The 20521-nt window shown below is 49.7% G+C and overlaps 1 protein-coding gene across 1 annotated transcript; it reads right to left on the minus strand.

The window, feature by feature from the left end:
- Window position 1: 1 nt before the first annotated feature.
- On the minus strand, window positions 2–6835 carry SYDE1 (synapse defective Rho GTPase homolog 1). The gene is made up of 8 exons (XM_003123426.5): window positions 6694–6835; window positions 4756–5097; window positions 4010–4654; window positions 3615–3829; window positions 2841–2967; window positions 2467–2627; window positions 1683–1908; window positions 2–1406 (listed from the first exon to the last, which is right to left on the minus strand). Exons 1-8 carry the CDS (start codon window positions 6779–6781, stop codon window positions 1003–1005), a joined length of 2208 nt encoding a protein of 735 aa, XP_003123474.1. The 5' UTR covers window positions 6782–6835; the 3' UTR covers window positions 2–1002.
- Window positions 6836–20521: the final 13686 nt, after the last annotated feature.

A 20521-nucleotide genomic window follows, 5' to 3' on the forward strand; every position in this document is an offset into this window, starting at 1 on the left:
AACCTGTGCATATTGGTTTATTGTCCACAAAGATGGAAGTGAGGGAAAGAGAGAGGAGACAGAGGGGGCCCTACTCTCCCACTGGAATTCTGGGGCCCACTGAGGCACCACTATGGGGATTTCAGGGTGCCCTGGCACTGCAAACTCTTTCCCCGCTCTGTGGTCCCTGAAAGCCCCACATGCTTACTCTAGACATGTCCATACACACTAGTCCTCACACACAGACACACATGCATGGAGGCAATAAATATGTTCCGTACCAAAGTGCTCCCAGCCTGACACTTCAGGTGGGGCCCCTCCTAAAGGGAGGTCATATAAGTGCTCAGTTTCTTCAGGAATGGGGAGGAAGAGTTGGGGAGGGGAAGGGCCAGACTCTGCTGTCTCCATTTGCTGGTTTGAGGCAATTGTGGGATTTTTCTCTAGAAAAAAGCAGTGGGAAAACCAGCTGTTTTCCTATATAAGCCCCAGGCTGCCCCTCTCCAGCCAGAGCTTGGGAGGGGGGCTCTCCCGAACCCTGCCTCAGACAGCATCTCATGATAGTCCTTGGGCCCGCCGAAGGAGAAGCAGAGTGCAGTGCTCAAAGCTAATACTGATTTGGTTGGCAGCAGCAAGAGGACTGTCTTTGGGGGTGGGTGTCTCACCATCCCAGGGTGATGCTCACAGTAACTGGTGTTAACCCTGGCCAAGGAGAGGCAAGAGAGGCCAGCCCTGCAAGCAGAACTGCCTTTTGGCAGCCTCGGCAGAAAGCCCTTTGTACTCAGAAAAAATGGCCACAGTAGATGGTCCCTAAAATCCCCAGACCCTGGTCTTCGCAACCAGTGTCCAAATATTGAGCACTGGAAACGAGGAATGATTCTCATCAACGGGATGGCTGGCCTCTAGGTAACTTCCCAAGAACCAGGAGCTAGGCCTGAGCTACAAGTCTGGCACCCCTAGATCGGTAGGGTACCACCCTGGCAGCCAGGAGCCCGGCCTTAGTGATGGGGTCCAGCCCCGCCCGGCTCAGAGGCACACGTTGATCTGCTTGGAGAGCTCTCTCTCCAGGTCCAGGATGAGGGCATCAAAGTCTTTGAGGTTCAGGTGCGGGTTGAAGGGCGCCTCGAAATCGTCTTCGAAGTCGGTGGCGCCTGTCGTCTCACCACCCACTTCTTCCTCATCTTCGCTGTCGCTGCCCGTCACGTGGTCGTAGTCTGGCCCGGGCAGGAAGTCCCGCCCACAGGGCAGGAAGTCCCTCCCGCAAACGCTCCAGTCACCGGCGTAGCGATTGCTCGGGGGGCTCTCGGGGCCGCTTCGGTCGCGAGGCCGAGTCACCACATCCGGGCCCGCTAGCGGCAAGTGCAGCGGCGGCTGTGGTTTGGGCCGCAGGTACGGGACTAACTCCGGAGCCTCTGGGGGCCTGCGGGGATCTGTAGAGGGAGAGGGAAGGCTTGGATGATGTCATGCCCAGCGGCGGCAACCAGACCTGATTGGCTGCTTAGGTAACCAGACCCTGATTGGCCGGTCGAATGGCAAGGCCTTCGACCGGATCAGGATTTCACTGGCTAAGCCAGAACTGGTTGCTGAGGCAACCAGGTACTCTGACGAGGGGGCGTGGCTTGCATGAAGTCAGATACTGACTGGTAGCTAGAGAAAGCTTCGTTGAGGCTGACTGGCCCCGATTGGCGGCGCGAGGGCGGGCTCACCTGGCCAGGCCTGAAGCAGGTAGTGCAGCACCTCGATGTGGCGCTTGAAGTCCACAGCGTTGGAGAGGCCTGGGCCAGAGCTGCGGATGCGGGGCCTGGTGGGTGTCTGGCGCGCCGGCAGCAGCACGGGACCGAAGCACACTGCCAGGTTCTGCGGGGTCATGCGGTTGTGGGCGTGGAAGGAGGAGACAAGGCGCAGGTGGTCCAGAAGAAGAGTCAGCGTGGCCTAAGAGGAGAGGGTTGGGAGGGCATGACGGGGGCAAAGCCGGTTCCCTGTTGCACCTAAGGCGGTTCCCAGAACCTCAGGGAAACTGAGGTTTAAGGCTTCATAGCTGGCAGATGACCCAGCTAAGACGTAACCATTTAGCTGTTAGTATTATGATCCCATTTTGCTGGATGGGAGACTGAGGCCAAAGATACCTTTGAAATGGCAGAATTTGGGCTTGAACCTCTGTGTATCAGGCAGGACCGGTATTAATCCCATTTTACAAATGAAAATATCGAGGCACAGAGAGGGTCTGGACTTGTCCAGGATCCCACAGTCAGGAACCGCCCTTATGGCAGGTTGACAGATCTAATGTTCAGTGTCTGTGAAACCTTAGGTAACTCACTCACGTGATCTGGCCTCAGCTTCCTTATTTATAAAGTGGGGATACTAATAGCACCTAGAAAATTAGGGTTGTGACAACACCACACATTCATGGCCATCACTAGCCCAGGGTGAAGCATTCTGTTGATGTCAGCCCATTTCCTGTCCCGCCTACTCCCACCAGGCCCAACTCACCCTCTCCACATCTGGCAGGCAGCTGAGGAGCCCACGTGTGCCTTCAGTGCTCTGGGGGGCCCTGCTTGGGGGCCCTCGGGCCATGGCCTCCAGCACCACCTGATAGAGGGGCTGGGTGATGAGTGGGGTAGGCAATTCCCGAAGATAATCCTTGAGAATACCTGTGGATACAGGGCCGACTCTGGTCAGGGCACCCCTGGTTTCTAAGGCTGGAGGTTCAGCTGGGGCTGGGAGTGGGGAAAGAGGAGGAGGATGGATGCAGGAAGGTGAAAACAAGGCTAAAATAAGGGGTGAAGTCCCAGAAGGACCACGGGGACTGCCTTGAGGTGAGGATTGAATGTGGAGCAGGCAGGAGAGAGAAGGGGCATGCTGACCAGTGATGACATTGATATCAGGGTACAGGTCCTCAGAGAGGCAGACAGCTGTACTGTCCCGCTCAAAGGCATCTCGAAGCTCTTTCTTCACAGCTGCTGAGCCGCACAGACGGTATAGCCCCACTACCTGGGGGTAGGAGCAGATAGGAGATGTCTTATCAGGGCCACAGACTGATCAGGGCCCTATGGGGTGAGGGCCAGAGGTCTAGGTCAGTGTGGCAATGGACTGAGAGATTGGGGGCTGGCTTCACTGACTACCTTCCTGGTACTCTGACACCTGTCATGGGGGACCTACATGGCTGCCTGGACAACCTGGCCCTGTAAATCCTCTGGATGACTTGTCCTGGCACCCACACCCACTTTGACTCAGGAAACTGACTCCTTTTCAGCTTACTTGTCACCTCCTCTGGAAAGCCCTCCCTGACTACCCCAAACAGCAGGTCAGGCCCTGCTTTAAGCTTTCCCAGCTTCTTCACTCTTATCCCAGACACAGTTTTACATGTGTGATTTACTGGAGTCATATGTTTTTCCCCATCAGGCTCAGAGCTGCAGAAGGGCTGGAATCCTGTATTACTAAATGAACAGATGACCCATGAATTATGGGCTAGGTGCTAGGGTCTGGGGCAAAGGGAGGCTGCTGCCCTTGTCTAGGCTGGGACTGGAGCTAGGAGTTCCCCAGATGGGGTAGGGTGAAGCCCGGCTTTTGTACCCTGGGTGTTCTGGGAGGGGGGTGGGTGGGTTTGGGGGCTAGTTAGGGTGGGGTGAGAGGCTTACCCTCAGCCCTCGGCGCTCGATCTGCCCGACACACTTCTGGATGATAAGGGGCACCTGGCCTGGGGACTGCTCCCGCTCCACCAGCAGTGGTAAGGGCAACCCGAAAACACGGGGCTCAGCTGTGCTTGGTGCTTCATGTTGCTCTGACAGGGTCAGCTTGGCATATAGCAGTCCTTGGGGCTCCAGGCGCACGGCCAGCTGCTGGGCCTGGCATCCTGAAGACAGAAGGGGGCCTCCTAAATGGGGTGTGCCACCACAGGCTCCTGTGCCCTAGCCCCCTATTTCAAGCCACGCCCCTACCCTGGGCTTAGTACCCTGGGCTCTCTGGGGGAAGGAGGGAGCCCTGAGCTGGATCCTGAGCCCTACCCCTCCTCCCTTGCAGCCATTCGTCCTACCTCGGAAAACTGTGGGCAGCAGCACAGTGCCCTGGGCGCAGGGCCTGTGCCGCCGAACGCCTGGGTCCCATGCCAACACCAGGGCCCGCAGCAGCCGGGCAGCCTCGAGTTCAAGGTGGAAGGTGTGGTCCAAACGCAGGAAGTCTGGCCCCCCACGCAGCGGCCCCGTTCGGGCCCGCGCCACCCCATCCACCTGCAGCAGGCAGCAGAGGTCTCGTGGAGTGGCCCCAGGTGCTGGCCGTAGCCCCCCCAGCCCGTACAGGTGCAGGCTGAGGCGGCCCCAGAGTGCAGCCGGGGGCGACCGGGCTGATGGGCCCACCTCATAGGGGCGGAAGGCAGTGGGTGATGGGGGCCCTGCTGGGCGCTCGGGTGAGTCGCCATCACTGAGGTAACCAGCCCTCAGGCCCCGTGCGCCCTCAGCCACTGCCGCCCGCCCCGGGGTTCCTACGCTGCTATCCAGGTGGTAACGGCTGATGACTGAGCCCTCTGGGGCGGCCCGCTCACGCTCTCGGCCAGCCCGGGTGCTCCGCAGGCTCAGGCGGCGCCGCAACTCGGGCAGCTTCTTCATCTTCATTGAGAGGCGCCTGGCTGGGCCAGGAGACTTGGTGCGGGAGGCTTTGGTTGGGGGACTGGCAGGGGCTGTGCCTGTGGGGAAGGCAGAACTCAGGCTCCAGAAATCTGAGTTTGGGATGGGGGTGGGGCTAGTAGCCATCTTAGGGGTTCCAGGGTATGAGGCTTGTGCTCACCTGGGGAAGTCAGGCTCTCTGGCTCAGCTGAGCCTGGCTGCAGCCCTGGGGGCTCAGCTGTCGGAGGTCTGGGGTCCTCTTCAGGGATGGGGTTGTACCAGATCTCACCAGCAGGCTCTCCACTGCCAGGTGCCCCAGGCCCCAAAGCAGCCTCCTCCGGTGGTTTGGCCCCACCCAGCACCCATCGGCGGCTGCTGGGCTCCAGGCTCTGCAGGTAGGCACCCCGAGCCGGGCTACGAGATTCTTCGGGGCTGGGAGGCCCCTCTGCTCCAGGCTGGGATCCTTCCAGGGCCTGGGGCTCTGGCTCTGGAGGGCTAGGCTCCTGGCGCTGGGCTGGGCGGCCTGGTAAAGTGCAAAGGAAATGAGACCCAGCCTCCCACTGTCCCCAGAATAGCCCCAGTCCAGGGCTCTTCTCCCAGCAGGGGCTGGGGCTGGGGTGCACTCAGCTCTGACAGTCTATACATTCATTTAGAATGGGTGGCAACAGGCCAGCAATCTCATTACCAGCTTAGAGCTGCACACTACCCCCCATCCCAAAAAGGACTCTGTCCCTCTGCCCTCCAGCCTCAGCGGTCCAGTGGGGTTTCTTTGTGCTTGGGTTCTGCATTCCCCAGTCTGCTTCCCCTTGCCTCTCATTAACTCTGGCATGGAGGTCTGCCCCATCCCTTCTTGCTGGGTGGCTTTGGGTAAGTCACTTTCGATCTCTGAGCCTCAGTGTCTCCTCCTGTGAAATGCAGGGATTTGTTGCTCCCTTCAGGGAGGCTTTGGGGAGCTCAGCATGGGAAGCATTTCCCAGGCACTCACATCTTGGTCAAACCCATAGTCCACAGTGGACGCTGGCTAGCTTGCTTGGAAGACAAGAGCAGGCATAAGAGCAAGAGTGCCTGCTGTGTTTTCCCTTACTTGCAGCATGTCACTCCCCAACTCCTTGCTTGTGTTCCAAACTCTGCCTGCATTTTGGAGTGGGTCCTGTCTCTCAGCCCAGGCCAGGCCTCCATGGTCAATGCCTTGACCTCCCTCCCCCCTCATCTTCCCCTTTCTGACATCTCGAGCTGTTTCCTGTGTTTTTCTGTGCGTGGGCACCCCTGTCCCTTTGCTCTGGGAACCTTGGGAATCTTTGGGAAGGGCTGGGGGGGAGGTCAGATCCATGCAGTCCTCTGCACCCCCTCCTTTAACTCCTTCCTTCCTGGGACTTCCTGTCTGACACAGCTCCCATTTCTTTAAGGTCTTGCCTGTGGACTCCCTCCTCTGGTCACTTCAGATTTCTATTCCCCAGGACTCAGCCTTGGAGGTTTCATTTAGTAGCATAGTCCAAAGAGCTGTTAAATCACTTCACTGGCACTGGTAAATTACTCAACCTCTCTGTGCCACAGTTTCCCCATCTGTATAAAGGGGACAGTTTCCTGGGGCTGCCTTAGGTGGGTTCAGCTGCAGTCACTGGTTAATAGGTCGCGGGGGGCGGGGGCGGTTGGGGGAGGACGGTGGTAGGGGGTGGCCACCATGCTTGATGAACCGCCTCTCTCCCTCCTCTGCAAGAGTATGCCTGGCAACCCTATACCAGGTCTCTAGGGCTCAGGGTATTCCCTGCTTGACTTGACTAAACCCCAGTTTCTCAGCCTCCCACCTCCTCCTCCCCTCCACTCTCCAGGCGCTCCGCCTCGGCCCCATTTCCTGTCAGGGGTGAGGCCCCCTCCAGGGCCTCCCAAGGAGCACGCAGCGCTGGCATCCCTGGCCAGGCGCACATAACGGTCCGCGCCCCCTCTCCCCCCAGCCCGTTACTTCCAGGACCCCTGCTTACCCCGGCCCCCAACCCCGGCCCGCAGGGGGCTCCGCTGGGCTTCCCCAGTCCCCTCAGTGGTCCCTCCTTGGGGCCTCGGGACACCCCCTCCCAGGCCAGATGGGGTCTGGCGCCCCTTCTTCTCCACCTTCCCCTCTCACCGCGCTCCTTCGCGTCCGACTTTTTCCGGGGAAGTTTCTCCCGGCCCCGAAGGCGGGAGAAGGTTTTCCTGAGCAGCGGCTCGGCCATGCTGGGGCCCGGGCCGGGCGGAGTGCGCGCCCCGGGCTCGGGCCGCGCCGCCCCCCGCCCTCCCCGCCCCGCCTGGGCCTCCCCGCCCGCCCCCAGTCCAGCGGCAGCAGGAAGCGCATTCCGGGAATGCTTGGCCCCAATTTTTTTTTTTTTCTTTCCCCTTCCCGCGGCCTGAGCGGGCGATGCTGGGATATGTAGTCAGTCGCCTGGGGCCGAGAGGGGAGTGAATGGGGGCTCTGTGCTGCCTCCTGGGCTCCAACTGAATATTGTAGAGCAGGACCAGGCCCTCATCTTTCCTCGTATCCATCTTCTGTTGATGACCGCCTACAGCAAGTTCTCTTGGGTTTATTACAAAATTCATCGGGCACTTATCCCTTTTCTTTCCCCCCATCCACTGTTCTAGCCTGGTGCAAGCCCTAGGCACCTCTCAGTTTTTGAAGACATGGCCATTTCCTTAGTTTCCTGATGCCATTGCGGTGCCTGTCTCCTCCACCCAGTTCTCCTCCCCTCAACCGGCCCCCGGCAATTCCAATTACTGCTGCTGTTTAACAAACCATCCCAAAACTTAGTGGTGTGAAACAGAGTTTCATGATGCTCACACATGCTGTGGGTCAGAAATGTGAGCTAACATTGTTTCTATTCAGTTGGAAAGATTTTGAGGTTTAGGGGGTTACTCAACAAGTGAGGGTCCAGAATCACCTGGAAAAATGTTCACTTACAGATCTTGCAATTGATGCCAGGTGTGGGCTGGACCTCTATAGGGGTTGTGGAATAGGGCACCTACACATGCTTCTCCATGTGAATTGGGGGCTTCGAGCAGCTCAATAGTCAAGAGTATTTGGGCTTCTTGCTTATCTACCGAAGCTTCAAAAATGAACAAGGCAGGGAGTTCCTGTCGTGGCGCAGTGGAAGTGAATCCGACTAGAATCCATGAGGTTGTGGGTTTGATTGCTGGTCTTGCTTAGTGGGTTAAGGATCCGGAGTTGCCATGAGTTGTGGTGTAGGTCGCAGATGGGGCTTGGATCTGGCCTTGCTGTGGCTCTGGCGTAGGCCGGCAGCTATAGCTCTGATTAGACCCCTGGTCTGGGAACCTCCATTTGCTGTGCGTGTGGTCCTAAAAAAAAAAAAAAAAAAAAAAAAAAAAAGAACAAGGCAGGAAGTCCCTGGTGGTGCAGTGGATTAAGGATCTGGCTTTGTCACTGCTGTGGCTCTGGTCACTGCTATGACTGGTCACTGCTGTGATGTGTGTTCCATCCCTGACCCAGGAACTTCTGCATGCCACAGGCAAGGCAGAAAAAAATCCAAAATGAACAAGACATTACCTTTGCTGAATCAGCTTTGAGTGCCAAACTGTGTTACTTCTCGCACCAGATTCAAGGAGAGGGGTCATAGGCTGCACCTCTCTCAGTGGGCTATGTGTCAATGTGACCTTGTAACATTCTTGTGTGAGAGAATGTGGGATGGCAGATATTATTGTAGCCATTTGGAAAATTTAACTTGCCTCACTTGTATATTCCAATCTCCATGCAATATTCAGAGTGGACTTAAAAACCTGAACTCAGATCATGGCACATCCATGCCGAACAGTCTTCCTATAATTGCTCACCCCACCTAAAATAAAATCTAGATTCCTATAAATAAAATCCAGTCCCAACAAGACTTCTGGCCTTGTCTCCTTTGTTGTCCCTGTCACTCACCATGACCTCATCTCTGGTTCTCCTTCATATCAAATTATTTCTGCCCCAGGCTCTTTGTACATGCAGTGCCTTCATGTGGCCAGGGATCAAACCCACATCCTCATGGGTGCTAGTTGGGTTCACTAACCACTGAGCCACAACGGGAACTCCTCAATATTTATTTTTTGGTAAACCCTTTTGACAGGGTTTCTGTACTTTTCCTGTTGCATTTATTTGGTTACATGCAGCTCATTTAATTCACCATTGGCTATGATTTTTTCCCAGCAATCAGAAACTCTAGATAAGCATAGGCCAGCAGCTGTAGTTCCAATTTGACCTCTAGCCTGGGAACTTCTATATGCCACAAGTGCAGCCTAAAAAGCAAAAGCAAAAAAAAAAAAAAAAAAAAAAAAAAAAAAAAAAAAAATTCTTGATAAGTGAGAACAAATGATCTGCTGGCTGTATATAATGAAATGATTATGAATGCTAAATTTCACACTTGGTGAAGTTTGTAAATTATTCATCTGGATTTTACTAATCACCATTTGGATTTTGGAGTGTGTGTGTATGTCTTCTTTCCTCCAAATGTTTACATAATTGGCTAATGTGCTATGCTTATGAATAAGCACAGCCTCCAGGAGATACAGGATTTTGTTGAAATTCAGGTAGATGGTGCATGTCGTGTTTGAGTAGAGCTCTACATCCTCTTGGCAGACAATGGAAGTTGGCAGATAAGTAAGTGCCCTAATTTCCTTACCCCTCAGATGGTATCAGTGAGGTATGTGTTCCACACAAAATCTCAGAGGTCCCCAAGGGATTGAATTTTACCTGCCTATGGCGAAAACTTGCATATCAATTCACTCTTTACTGATTCCCTTCCCTTCTCTGTCTCACTTCTTCACCGCCCTTTCAGCATTTCCTAGATCAATTTCCAAATAAACTACTTGTTCTTGAATCCTTATCTTAGGATCAGCTTCTGGGAAACATCAAATGAAGACATTCTCTCCAGGCCTCAGTTTCCTCATTTATCCAAAGGGATGGGTCCAAAGAGACTCCCTCTCTTATAAAGGCTATGGGGGTAGGAGGTGTTGGATGGGGCATGTGTCTGTGGACTAAGTCCCCTGTCCCTCTCTGGGGTCCTCAGTTCCTGGGAAATGAAAGATGGAGCAGCTTATGGGGAGCAGGCTCCTAGTATCCTCCACCCCCTGCTGTCATTCTAGTTGTTCCTACACTGGAGGTTCACCTTTATCTGGCATCTTCCAGGATGAGAAGGCAAGTGCTGCAGCCTGTACAGACCTCCCTGGCTGGGAGTCAGTCCCCAGAGGCACCAGGGAAGTGGTGGCTGCTCAGAGATGTCCACTGGGGTGGTATTGAGGAGCTGAAGGGACAAAGGGTAGTCGAGTTACCAAGAGGCATCTTCCTGAGGGAGTATGTGGTGTCACCTAGGAGGTAGTTAAAAGGGCAGCATATCTTGGCCAGAGCCTCCCAGTGGCCCTTTGAAAAGCCACACCAGGCAGTTTTGGAGCTGCAGCTGAGGTACAGTGGGTCCCCCTGTTGCCCACACAGTGCCCTCCTTTTATTAGCTGAAGGCCTGCTGGGCTCTCCTGCTGGCCACGCTCCTGCACAGGTCCTAGGACACATTTAGCAATTGGTCACCTGTGGCCATGCCAAGAGCTGTCTCAGCGTCCAGTGTGCAGAGCCTGAGGGTACTGGTCACGAGGGCCTCAAAGAAGTTGTCCCAGAGGAAGAGGAGGCAGGCTGGATAGGGGTGACTGGTCAGCTAGGGACAAGAGGCCTGGGGTGGGCCGGGCCAGGAAGAGACCCCGTGTCATTCCTTAGCTCCTTCCTCCTCCCTTCTCAGGCCTCTGATCTCTTGCACATTCCAAAGAATGGTCTGGCCCTTGACTGGCTCTGGGAGGTAGCCTCTAAGCCCTTGTATTATGCTACCTTGTAGAAATCTATTGTATACCTGGGGGCCATGCCAAATAATTTATGCTAACAATGTGATTTATGGTAGGGGCCTTGGTCTACAATGTATCAGTTTAATCTCTGAAGGGGCCAGAGACTGAGTAACTAAGATGAGCCACATAGGTGGTCAGCCGTGTCTAGGTGTGTGTTATTGGATGAATTATGTGCCCCTCCCAATTCATATGTTGGAATCCCAACTCCCCAGTAATTTTGACTGTGACTGTGTTTGGAGATAGGATCTTTAAACATGTGATTAAATAAAAATAAAGTCTTTAGTCTAATCCAGTATGACTATTATCCTAAGAGGAGGAAATTTGGACACAGACATGTGTGCACACAGAGGGAAAATGATGTGAAGAGACAGGGAGAAGATGGCCATTTTCAAGCCAAGGAGAGAGACCTCAGAAGGAACCAACCCTGCTGACACCTTGATCTTGGACTTCCAGCCTCTAGAACTGAGAAAATTAATTTCTGTTGTTTCAGCCCCCAGTCTGTGATGTCATGGCAGCCTTAGTAAACTAATACAGTGGCCAACTCCCAGTGAAAACCCTGGGCACCAGGGAGCTTCCCAGGTTGGACGTAAACACATGTGTGTTGTCACATCATTGTTGGGAGAATTAAGCACTGTCCAATAACTCCACAGGGAGGAGACAACTGGAAGCTTGCGCCTGGTCTCTCCTGGACCCTGCTCCACGTGCCTTTTAATTGCTGATTTTAATCTGTATTGTTCCCTTGTGATACAGCATGAGTATGACAACTTTGCTGAGTTCCGTGAGTCCTTCTAGTGAATCCTGGAACCCATGGGTGGTCCTGGGAGACCTCCCACCATACAGATGCACAGAGATAGAAATGACTCCCCATTTCCAAGGCAAATGTATGAAATAGGAGCTCTCTTTCCAGGACCTTGGGCTCAAGCCTTACCAAGACCTTCCTCATGCCTTGCTGGAAGTGGCTTTTCTAGCCATTCAAATCAGAGGATCTGGTGGGACTTTTTACCCACCTCCTATTAAAGCCCCACAAGGGGCAGAATTAAGCTGTTCCAAGCTGCAGCATGACCTCGGGAGAGCGAACTACCTGCAAGGCCATCCAGCATCATGGTGGAAGGAGGGATCAGGTTTTGGGGTCACACCAGGCTGGATATGAATTCCTCCCCAATCCACCATGTGATCTTGGGACAACCTCTCTCCCTCTATGAGCCTCAGTGTCTGAATCTCCAAAATTGTCTGGAATACCCAATAAAATCCCATATGGAGAGAAACAAATGTTATTGTACTCTCATTCTGGCCAGTCATTCTTCTTCAGATCTAGAAAAGATTGGCTCAAACCTCTTTCAACATCCTTGCCAAGACTTTGGAGAATCTCTAGATGATTATTTTCTCATGGTCTCATGTTGTGGCTGAATTAACAGTTTCATGGTAAACTCAATATTCCTGGTCTAGAGGATGAGGAACTGGCTTCTTTCCTTGACTTCAGCAGAAACCCACTCACATAAGGATACTAGGTGTGGAGTGGGTTTTATTAAAGGATAGAGGAGTGAAGGGAGAGTTGACATCACAACAGCATCAATTTAACATTGTCTATTCGACATCTCTGTTCCAATCCAGCTTACCTTGGCCACCTCATCTGGCATCCTAGAGTCTTGCCATCACATTACCTTCCCATCTATCCATCCATCTATCCATCCGTCCATCCATCCATCCATCCATTTGTTCATTCACTCAACAAGTAAATTTTGAGTGGCCACTGGGCCTCATGAAGCATGGGCATATGGATCCCCAGCTCTCTGCTCAGTCAAGTGGGTGAAATAGACATTGATCAAATAATCATATAGATGAATACAAAATCACTGATGTAATGAGAATGAGGGGATAATGAGCACCTGATGTAGCTGCGGGGTGGTGAGGAGAGGCTTCCCTGAGGAAGTGGGGTTTGCCTTGAGCAAACCATCTCAAATCTCAAAGCCAGGGAGGCATTAACTCTGGGAGGGAGTGGAGAGATGAGGGCAGCTTTTACAAAGATCCTGTGGCACCATCTTTGTCTACCCCTTCCTTTTCTGATTCTGCGGCATGGAGAAATGCCCCAGGCCAGGGATTGAACTCACACCACAACAGCAGTCCAAGCCACTGGAGTGACAATGCCAGGTCCTTAACCTGCTGTGCCACAGAACTCTTTATTTTTTCAGTCCCTTTTGGCCTCCCTGCCACTTGTCATTTGCAACCATCTATATGAAGGTTTGCAAACTAGGGCCGGGAGGCCCAATCTGGCTCTTGAGCAATGAATGATTTTTAAATTTTTAAAATGGTTGAAAACAAAAGACTACATTTCAGGAACCAAATCTCACACTACTTTTGATAATGTCATTTGGTAATTAAGATGTTCAAATTTAGTGTCCATGAGAAAAGAGTGATAAACATATAATTAACATGTCCAGTAATATGTAATTTTAATTAATTAATTAATTTGTTTATTTTGTTTATTATTGCTTTTTAGGCCTGCATCTGTGGCATATGGAGGTTCCCAGGCTGGGGTCAAATCAGAGCTGCAGCTGCTGGTCTACACCACAGCCATAGCAACACAGGATCTGAGCCGCATCTGCAAACCACACCACACCTCACAGCAATGCCAGATCCTTAACTCACTGAGCGAAGCCAGAGATTGAATCCATATCCTTGTGGATACTAGTCAGGCTAGTTACAGCTGAGCCATTTTGGGAACTCCCAGTGATATGTAATTTTAGAAAGTCTACACTGGATGGCAGATTTTAGAGAGGATTTTCTGGGTTGCAAATTAATTAGGGTTTTTCTGCAATAGATAGTCGATATAGACGGCGGTACCTTCCTCCTGATATCTGCTTTGTGACATGTAGTTGAGATATTTTGGTAGTTATATTTGGGAACACCTGCTGCCAGGTAGCTGTATTAGGAGAGGCAACTATGTAGGAGGGTTTCTGGGGCAGGGTGGGGGAGAAAAGGAGTGAACAAATACCAGTCACTAAAATCCAAAAGCCAGATCCATTTCTGCAGTATTTTTTACTTTCTTTAAAACAAACAAAACTCCCCCTACACGCCATATTTTATCACTACAATTTGGGAAAGAGGAATACACAGAAGGTAGATATTAGTTAAGAATCTTTCTGCATCATTTTGATGACTACAGTACATTTCTCAACGCAACAGTAAAAAATGCTATATTTTGTGACATGGAAAATAATATGAAATTCAAGTTTTGGTGCCTACACTGGCCAAGACATGGAAACGATCTAAATGTCTTCAACAGATGAATGTATAAGGAAGATATGGCACATATAGACAATGGAATAACACTCATCTACAAAAAAAAAATGAAATCATGGGAGTTTCCATTGTAGTGCAGTGGAAACAGATCTGGCTAGCAGCCCATGAAGACGTGGGTTCCATCTGTGGCCTCATTCAGTGGGTTAAAGGATCTGGCATTGCCACAAGCTGTGGTGTAGGTCACAGATGCGGCTTGGATCCTGAGTTGCTGCGGCTGTGGTGTACGCTGGCAGCTGTAGCTCCGACTCGACCCCTATCTAGGCTGGGAACCTCCATATGCCGTGGGTGCGGTCCTAAAAAGGCAAAAAAAAAAAAAAAAAGAAAAAAAAGAATGAAACCATACCATTTTTAGCAACATGGATGGATCTAGAGATTCTCATACTAAGTGAAGTAAGTCAGAAAGAGAAAGACAAATACCACATATAATATTCCTTATCTATGGAATCTAAAATAGGACACAAATGAACTTATCTATGAAACAGAAACAGAAACAGACTCACAGACATAGAAAACAGACTTGTGGTTGCCAAGGGGGAGTGGGGAGGGGAGAGCGATGGACTGGGAGTTTGGGGTTAGCAGAGACAAACTATTGCACATAGAATAGATAAACAACAAGATCCTACTGTATAGCACAGGAAACTACACTCAATATTCTGTGATAAACCATGACGGAAGAGAATATAAAAGAGAATATAAAAGAATGTATGTAGATGTATAACTGGATGAGTTTCCTGTACAGCAGAAATCAACACAACATTGTAAATCAGCTATACTTCAAAAAAATAAATTAAAAAGTTTTTTTTTGTTTTTTGTTTTTGTTTTTTGTTTTTTTAGGGCTGCATCTGAGGCATATGGAGGTTCCCAGGCTAGGGGTCGAATTGAAGCTACAGCTGCCAGCCTACACCACAGCCACAGCAATGCTGGATCCAAGCTGCATCTTTGATCTACATCACAGCAAGCCGGATCCTCAACCCAATGAGCAAGGCCAGGGATCGAACCCGTGTCCTCATGGATGCTAGTGGGGTTCATTAACCACTGAGCCAGGAAGGGAAATCCCTAAAAAAGTTTCAGTGTCTATAAATAAAGTTTCACTAGGGTTAAGCTCTTTCCTTGATGGCTTCCTTGATGTCTGTAGTGGCTTCTACCTTGTAGCAGCAGAGCTGAGGCATCATTCCAACAGAGAGTTTGCTTATCTCTAATCCATGGTAGGACTCAGCAGCAGGTTTGTTCTGAAGCACCTGCCCTCCCATACCCCTGGTTTTTTTTTTTTTGGTCTTTTTGTCTTTTGTCTTTTGTTGTTGTTGTTGCTATTTCTTGGGCCGCTCCCGGGGCATATGGAGGTTCCCAGGCTAGGGGTCGAATCGGAGCTGTAGCCACCGGCCTACGCCAGAGCCACAGCAACGCGGGAGCCACAGCAATGCGGGATCCGAGCCGCGTCTGCAACCTACACCACAGCTCACGGCAACGCCGGATCGTTAACCCACTGAGCAAGGGCAGGGACCGAACCCGCAACCTCATGGTTCCTAGTCGGATTCGTTAACCACTGCGCCACGACGGGAACTCCCCATACCCCTGTTTAACCCTTATCATGGACCCCTCTGCCCTGAGTCCCTGACCACAGCTCCCTGTGCATTCTCCTTCACTGTGGGCTAAGGACACACCGGTCCTTACAACCCAGGCTTGTCCCATTGAGGGACTGTTGCACATGCTGTTCCCTTCCAGAGGACGATGATACCTGGGGTGGGTGGAACAGAGCCAATTCACATCCAGGATCTGTGTTTCCCGAGAGCTTTCAATCCATTTTGTGAGATGGCACTATCGCCACCTGGTGGCCGCTTCCTCAAACTGTAGCTGCAATTCTTTCAAAGCATTTCATCCTCTCCAGGACCCTGTCCAGAGCAGGGAAAACTGGAAAATGCCCACGGAAAAATGCCCCAGGTATGGTTCTTTCGTATCTTTGAACTTCAGGCTTATTCAGGGCCCAAATATCTATCACCATCCATATCCCATAGATTCCAGTGATCCTCAAATTTTAAGGCTCATGTAACTCTCCCCAGGGTTGTTAAAATTATGATTTGATTGATATGGTGTTTGAGTTCTTATTTCTAGCAAACTTCCCATAAGATTGATGCCTCTGATTCATGAACCACTTTGAATACCAGGCTTTACTTTTCTATGAAAGAGAGGTCAGTGGAGTTCCTGCTGTGTCGGTTAAAGACCCGACACTGACTCTGTGAGGATGTGGGTTCAATCCCTGGTCTCCCTGAGTGGGTTAAGGATCCCACAAAGATCACAGATGGGGCTCAGATCCAGTGTTGTGGTGGCTGTGGTGTAGGACTTCAGCTGAAGCTCCAATTCAACCCTTGGTCTGGGAACTTCCATATACTGTGTGTGTGTGTCCGTTAAAAGAAAAAAAAAAAAAAAAGAGGTCACCAAATCCCTCTATAAAGGGCTAGACAGTATTTTAGATTTTGCATGCCATAGGGTCTCCGCTGAGACTACCCAACTCTGCCTTGTAGCCTGCAAACAGTCGTAGATGGTATATGAACTAATAGGTGTCACTGTGTTCCCATAAAACTTTATTTATGGGCTTTAACAGCAGAATTTCATATAATATTAATTGGTCACAAAATATTCTTTAAAAATATTCTAACCATTTAACAACATAAAAACCATTTTTAACTTGCAGGCCATGCAAACATAGGTTGTTGGCTGGATTTTGCTCGTAATCTGTAGTTTGTAAACCCCTGCTTTAGGCACTGAATTCTAGACAATATTTTGTGTCTTTAAGACCTGGGGCTCTGGGATGTGTCCTCTGTTTGAACCTTCACCTAGCACTTGTTAGGCAGCTTCACTTTCAAGCCTCAGTTTCCTCATCTATAAAATAAGAAGTTATATTACCTGCGTTGTAGGGTTTTGGTTTAAAATTTAATGAGCTAGGAAGTTCCCATTGTGGCTCAGGATTAATGAACTGAACTAGTATCCATGAGGATGGAGGTTTGATCCCTGGCCTTGGTAAGTGGGTTAAGGATCCTGCATTGCTGCAAGCTGTGATGTAGGTTGCAGATGCAGCTCTGATCTGGTGTTGCCATGTCTGTGGTGTAAGCTGGCAGCTGGACCCCTAATTGGACCCCTAGCCTGGGAACTTCCATATGCTGCAGGCCCTAAAAAGCAAAAAAAAAAAAAAAAAAAAAAAAGAGTTAATGTATACAGAGGGCTTAACCCTGTGCAGGGAACATAATAAATCTCAGCTGACGTGTTATTGCCATCACATTGAGACCCAAAACCTGAATCCATGCAATCTGAATCCTTCAGCTTTTTCTCCAGTTGTAGCACAGACTCCCTTAACCAGAACACAGGGTAGGTCATGAATTTGAGCGGTGTATCTGGGCATAGTCTTTGCATGCCAGCCCTTGCTAAACTAACTGTATTAGTTTGCTAGGGCTGCAATAGCAAAGTACCATAGACTGCATTACTTAAACCACAGAAATGTATTCCCTTGCAGTTCTGGAGGCCAGAAGTCTGACATCGAAGTTGTCAGCAGGGTTGGTTCCTTGTGGGACTGTGAGGGAGATGCTGTTCCATGCCTTTCTCCTAGATTCTGGCAGTTGGCTGGCCATCTCTGGCATTTCTTGGCACGAAGAAGCATCACCTAGATCTCTGCCTTCAACTTCACATGCATTTTCCCTGCGTGTGTGTCTGTGTCTAATTTCTCCCTTTTTAGGGAATCCTCCTACATTGTTGGTGGGAATGTAAACTGGTATAACTACTATGGAAAACAATATGGCGGTTCCTCAAAAAACTAAAAACAGAACTACCCTATGATCCAGCAATCTCACTTCTGGGTATATATCCAGACAAAACTATAATTCAAAAAGATGCATGCACTCTTGTGTTCATAGTGTCACTATTCACAATAGCCAAGACCTGGAAACAGCCTCAATGTTCATCAACAGATGAATGGATTAAAAAAATGTAGTACAGGCGTTCCCATCATGGCTCAGCATCCATGAGGATGCAGGTTAGATCCTTGGTCTAGCTCAGTGGGTTAAAGATCTGGCGTTGCCCTGAGCTGTGGTGTAGGCTCAAATCCTACATGGCTGTGTCTGTGGCATAGGCTGGCAGCTGCAGCTCCAATTCAACCCTTAGCCTGGGAACTTCCACAAGCTGTAAGTGTGGCCCTAAAAAGCCAAAAAAAAAAAAAAAAAGGAAAAAAAAGCAAATGTAGTATATACATACATACAAACATACATACAGTGAAATACTACTCAGCCCTAAAAAAGAATGAAATAATGTCATTTGCAGCAATATGGATGCAACTAGAGACTCATACTAAGTGAAGTAAGCCAGAAAGAGAAGGACAAATACCATATGCTATCACTTATATGTGGAATCTAAAATGTGGCACAAATGAATCTATCATCTCACATGTCTGTGAGAAACAGACTCACAGACATGGAGAACAGACTTTTGGTTGCCGAGGGGGTGGGGAGGAGTGGGATGGACTGGGAGTTTGGAGTTAGTAGATGTAAACTATTACATTTAGAATGGGTAAAAAACAAGATCCTAATGTATAGCACAGGGAACTATATCCAATCTCTTGGGATAGACCTTAATGGAAAATAATATATATAAAAAAGAATGTATAGGAGTTCCTGTTATGGCCCAGCAGGTTAAGAACCTGACTAGTGTCTGTGAGAATGTGGGTTCGATCCCTGGCCTCCCTCAGTTGGTTAGGGATCCGGCGTTGCCCTGAGCTGTGGTGTAGTTTGCAGACACAGCTTGGATCTGGTGTTGCTATGGCTGTGGTGTAGACCAGTAGCTGCAGCTCTGATTGGACCACTAGCCTGGGAACTTCCATAAGCTGCAGGTGTGGCCTAAAAAGAAAAAAAAAAAAAAGAAATATATATATATATGTATGTATGACTGGGTCATTTTGCTGTTCAGCAGAAAGTATAGTTGATTTACAATGTTTCATCAAGTTCTGTTGTACAATAAAATGACCCAATTGCACACATTTCGCTGTGCTGTACAGTAGGATCCCATTGCCCATCCATTCCAAATATAACAGTTTGCAACCCTCAAACCCCCCAAATGCCCATCCATCCCACTCCCTCCCTTTTCCCCCAGGAACCGCAAGTCTGCTTTTCTTGGCCATGATCTATTTCTGTTTTTTGTTTGCTCCTTTGTTTCTTTTCAACTATAATTTAATAAAGAAATAAATTCCCCCTTTTAATTTTTATTTATTAATTTTTTATTTTTCTTCTTCTTTAACAGTATACTCCCCACCCCTCCCTTCCACAGCGCTGTTTTTACAACCAATTTGCTCTCTGAATCTATGAGCTTGGTTTTGATTTTGTTTTTTTCTTTTTTCTTTTTCTTTTTTTGTCTTTTTGCCATTTCTTGGGCCGCTCCCTCGGCATATGGAGGTTCCCAGGCTAGGGGTCCAATCAGAGCTGTAGCCACCAGCCTACGCCAGAGCCACGCAGCACAGGATCCGAGCCGAGTCTGCAACCTACACCACAGCTCATGGCAATGCCGGATCCTTAACCCACTGATGGAGGCCAGGGATCGAACCTGCAACCTCATGGTTCCTAGTCGGATTAGTAACCACTGAGTCACGATGGGAACTCCCTGGTTTTGATTTTGTTTTGGCTTTCATATCTAAGAGAGATTGTACAGTACTTGTATTTGTCCGACTTGTTTCAATTAGCATAATGCCCTCAAGGTCCATTCATGTTGTTGCAAATGGCAAATTGCATTCTTTTAAAACAATTTTTATAATTTTATAATTGACACAACACTGTAAATCACCTCTAATAAAAAATTAAAAAAAATTTTTATGGCCACACTTGCAACATGCAGAAATTCCTGGGCCAGGGATGAAACTTGAACCACAGCAGTAACCAGAGCCACAGCAGTGACAATGCCGGGTCCTTAACCTGCTGAGCCACCAGGGAATTCCCTAAATTCTCTCTTTTTATAAAAAAGCCAGTCATATTTGATTCAGGCCCACCCTAATGACCTCATTTTAACTTGATTACCCCAGTAAATACCCTATTTTCAGACAAGGTCACATTCTGGGGTATTAGGGGGTTCGACTTCAACATATCTTTTTTGCAGGACACAATTCAACCCCTAACTCTAACCCCCCATGCGTCCCAGGATACCATATCCATCCTCTTGCTGCTGATGGGGCCTGTAGAATTGTATTGTTTGGAGTCAGGTGATGGGCATCACAGGAAATATGTGGACTCTGAAGCTAGTCCAGGGCCAGTGTCTCCCATGTGATCTGTGCTCTCTCCGCCACCTGGAGAGCTTGTTAAGAAAGCAGATTCCAGGGTCCAGGGCCAGCCAGTTGAATCACAATCTCCACAGTCCAAATGCTAGCATCTCCTGTGTCCCAGGCCTGTTGATGACAATGATCCCTGTGCATAGTCAGCACCACAAGGCCCCTTGTGAGACTGAGGCTGGTGGCTGCTGAATTAAATAGCAAGTGAGCTTCCCTAAATTGTGGACCTCATTTGCTTGTTTTTAAAAAAGGTTTATTAAAGTGTAGTTCCCGTCATGGCTCAGTGGTTAATGAATCTGATTAGGAACCATGAGGTTGCTGATTCGATCCCTGGCCTTGCTCAATGGGTTAAGGATCCGGTGTTGCCATGAGCTGTGGTGTAGGTCGCAGACGCGGTTTGGATCTGGTGTTGCTGCGGCTGTGGCGTAGGCCAGCGGCTACAACTCTGATTTGACCCTTAGCCTGGGGACCTCCATATGCTGCAGGTGCGGTCCCAGAAAAGACAAAAAAA

Source organism: Sus scrofa, chromosome 2 (genome assembly GCF_054392235.1).
Source record: "Sus scrofa isolate SSC_HxYL_T2T_F1_AM1 chromosome 2, Sscrofa_HxYL_maternal_Yorkshire_Landrace_v2.0, whole genome shotgun sequence".
Lineage (NCBI taxonomy): Eukaryota > Metazoa > Chordata > Mammalia > Artiodactyla > Suidae > Sus > Sus scrofa.

What these genes read in the sequence shown, in the direction of transcription:
- SYDE1 (XM_003123426.5), bottom strand. Translation starts at nt 6,781, where the DNA reads ATGGCCGAGCCGCTGCTCAGGAAAACCTTCTCCCGCCTTCGGGGCCGG. An exon ending in GTCGGACGCGAAGGAGCGCG is followed by an intron (nt 5,098 to 6,693) that starts GTGAGAGGGGAA and finishes GCACTTTACCAG; the next exon opens with GCCGCCCAGCCCAGCGCCAG. An exon ending in GCCTGCCAGATGTGGAGAGG is followed by an intron (nt 1,909 to 2,466) that starts GTGAGTTGGGCC and finishes CTCTCCTCTTAG; the next exon opens with GCCACGCTGACTCTTCTTCT.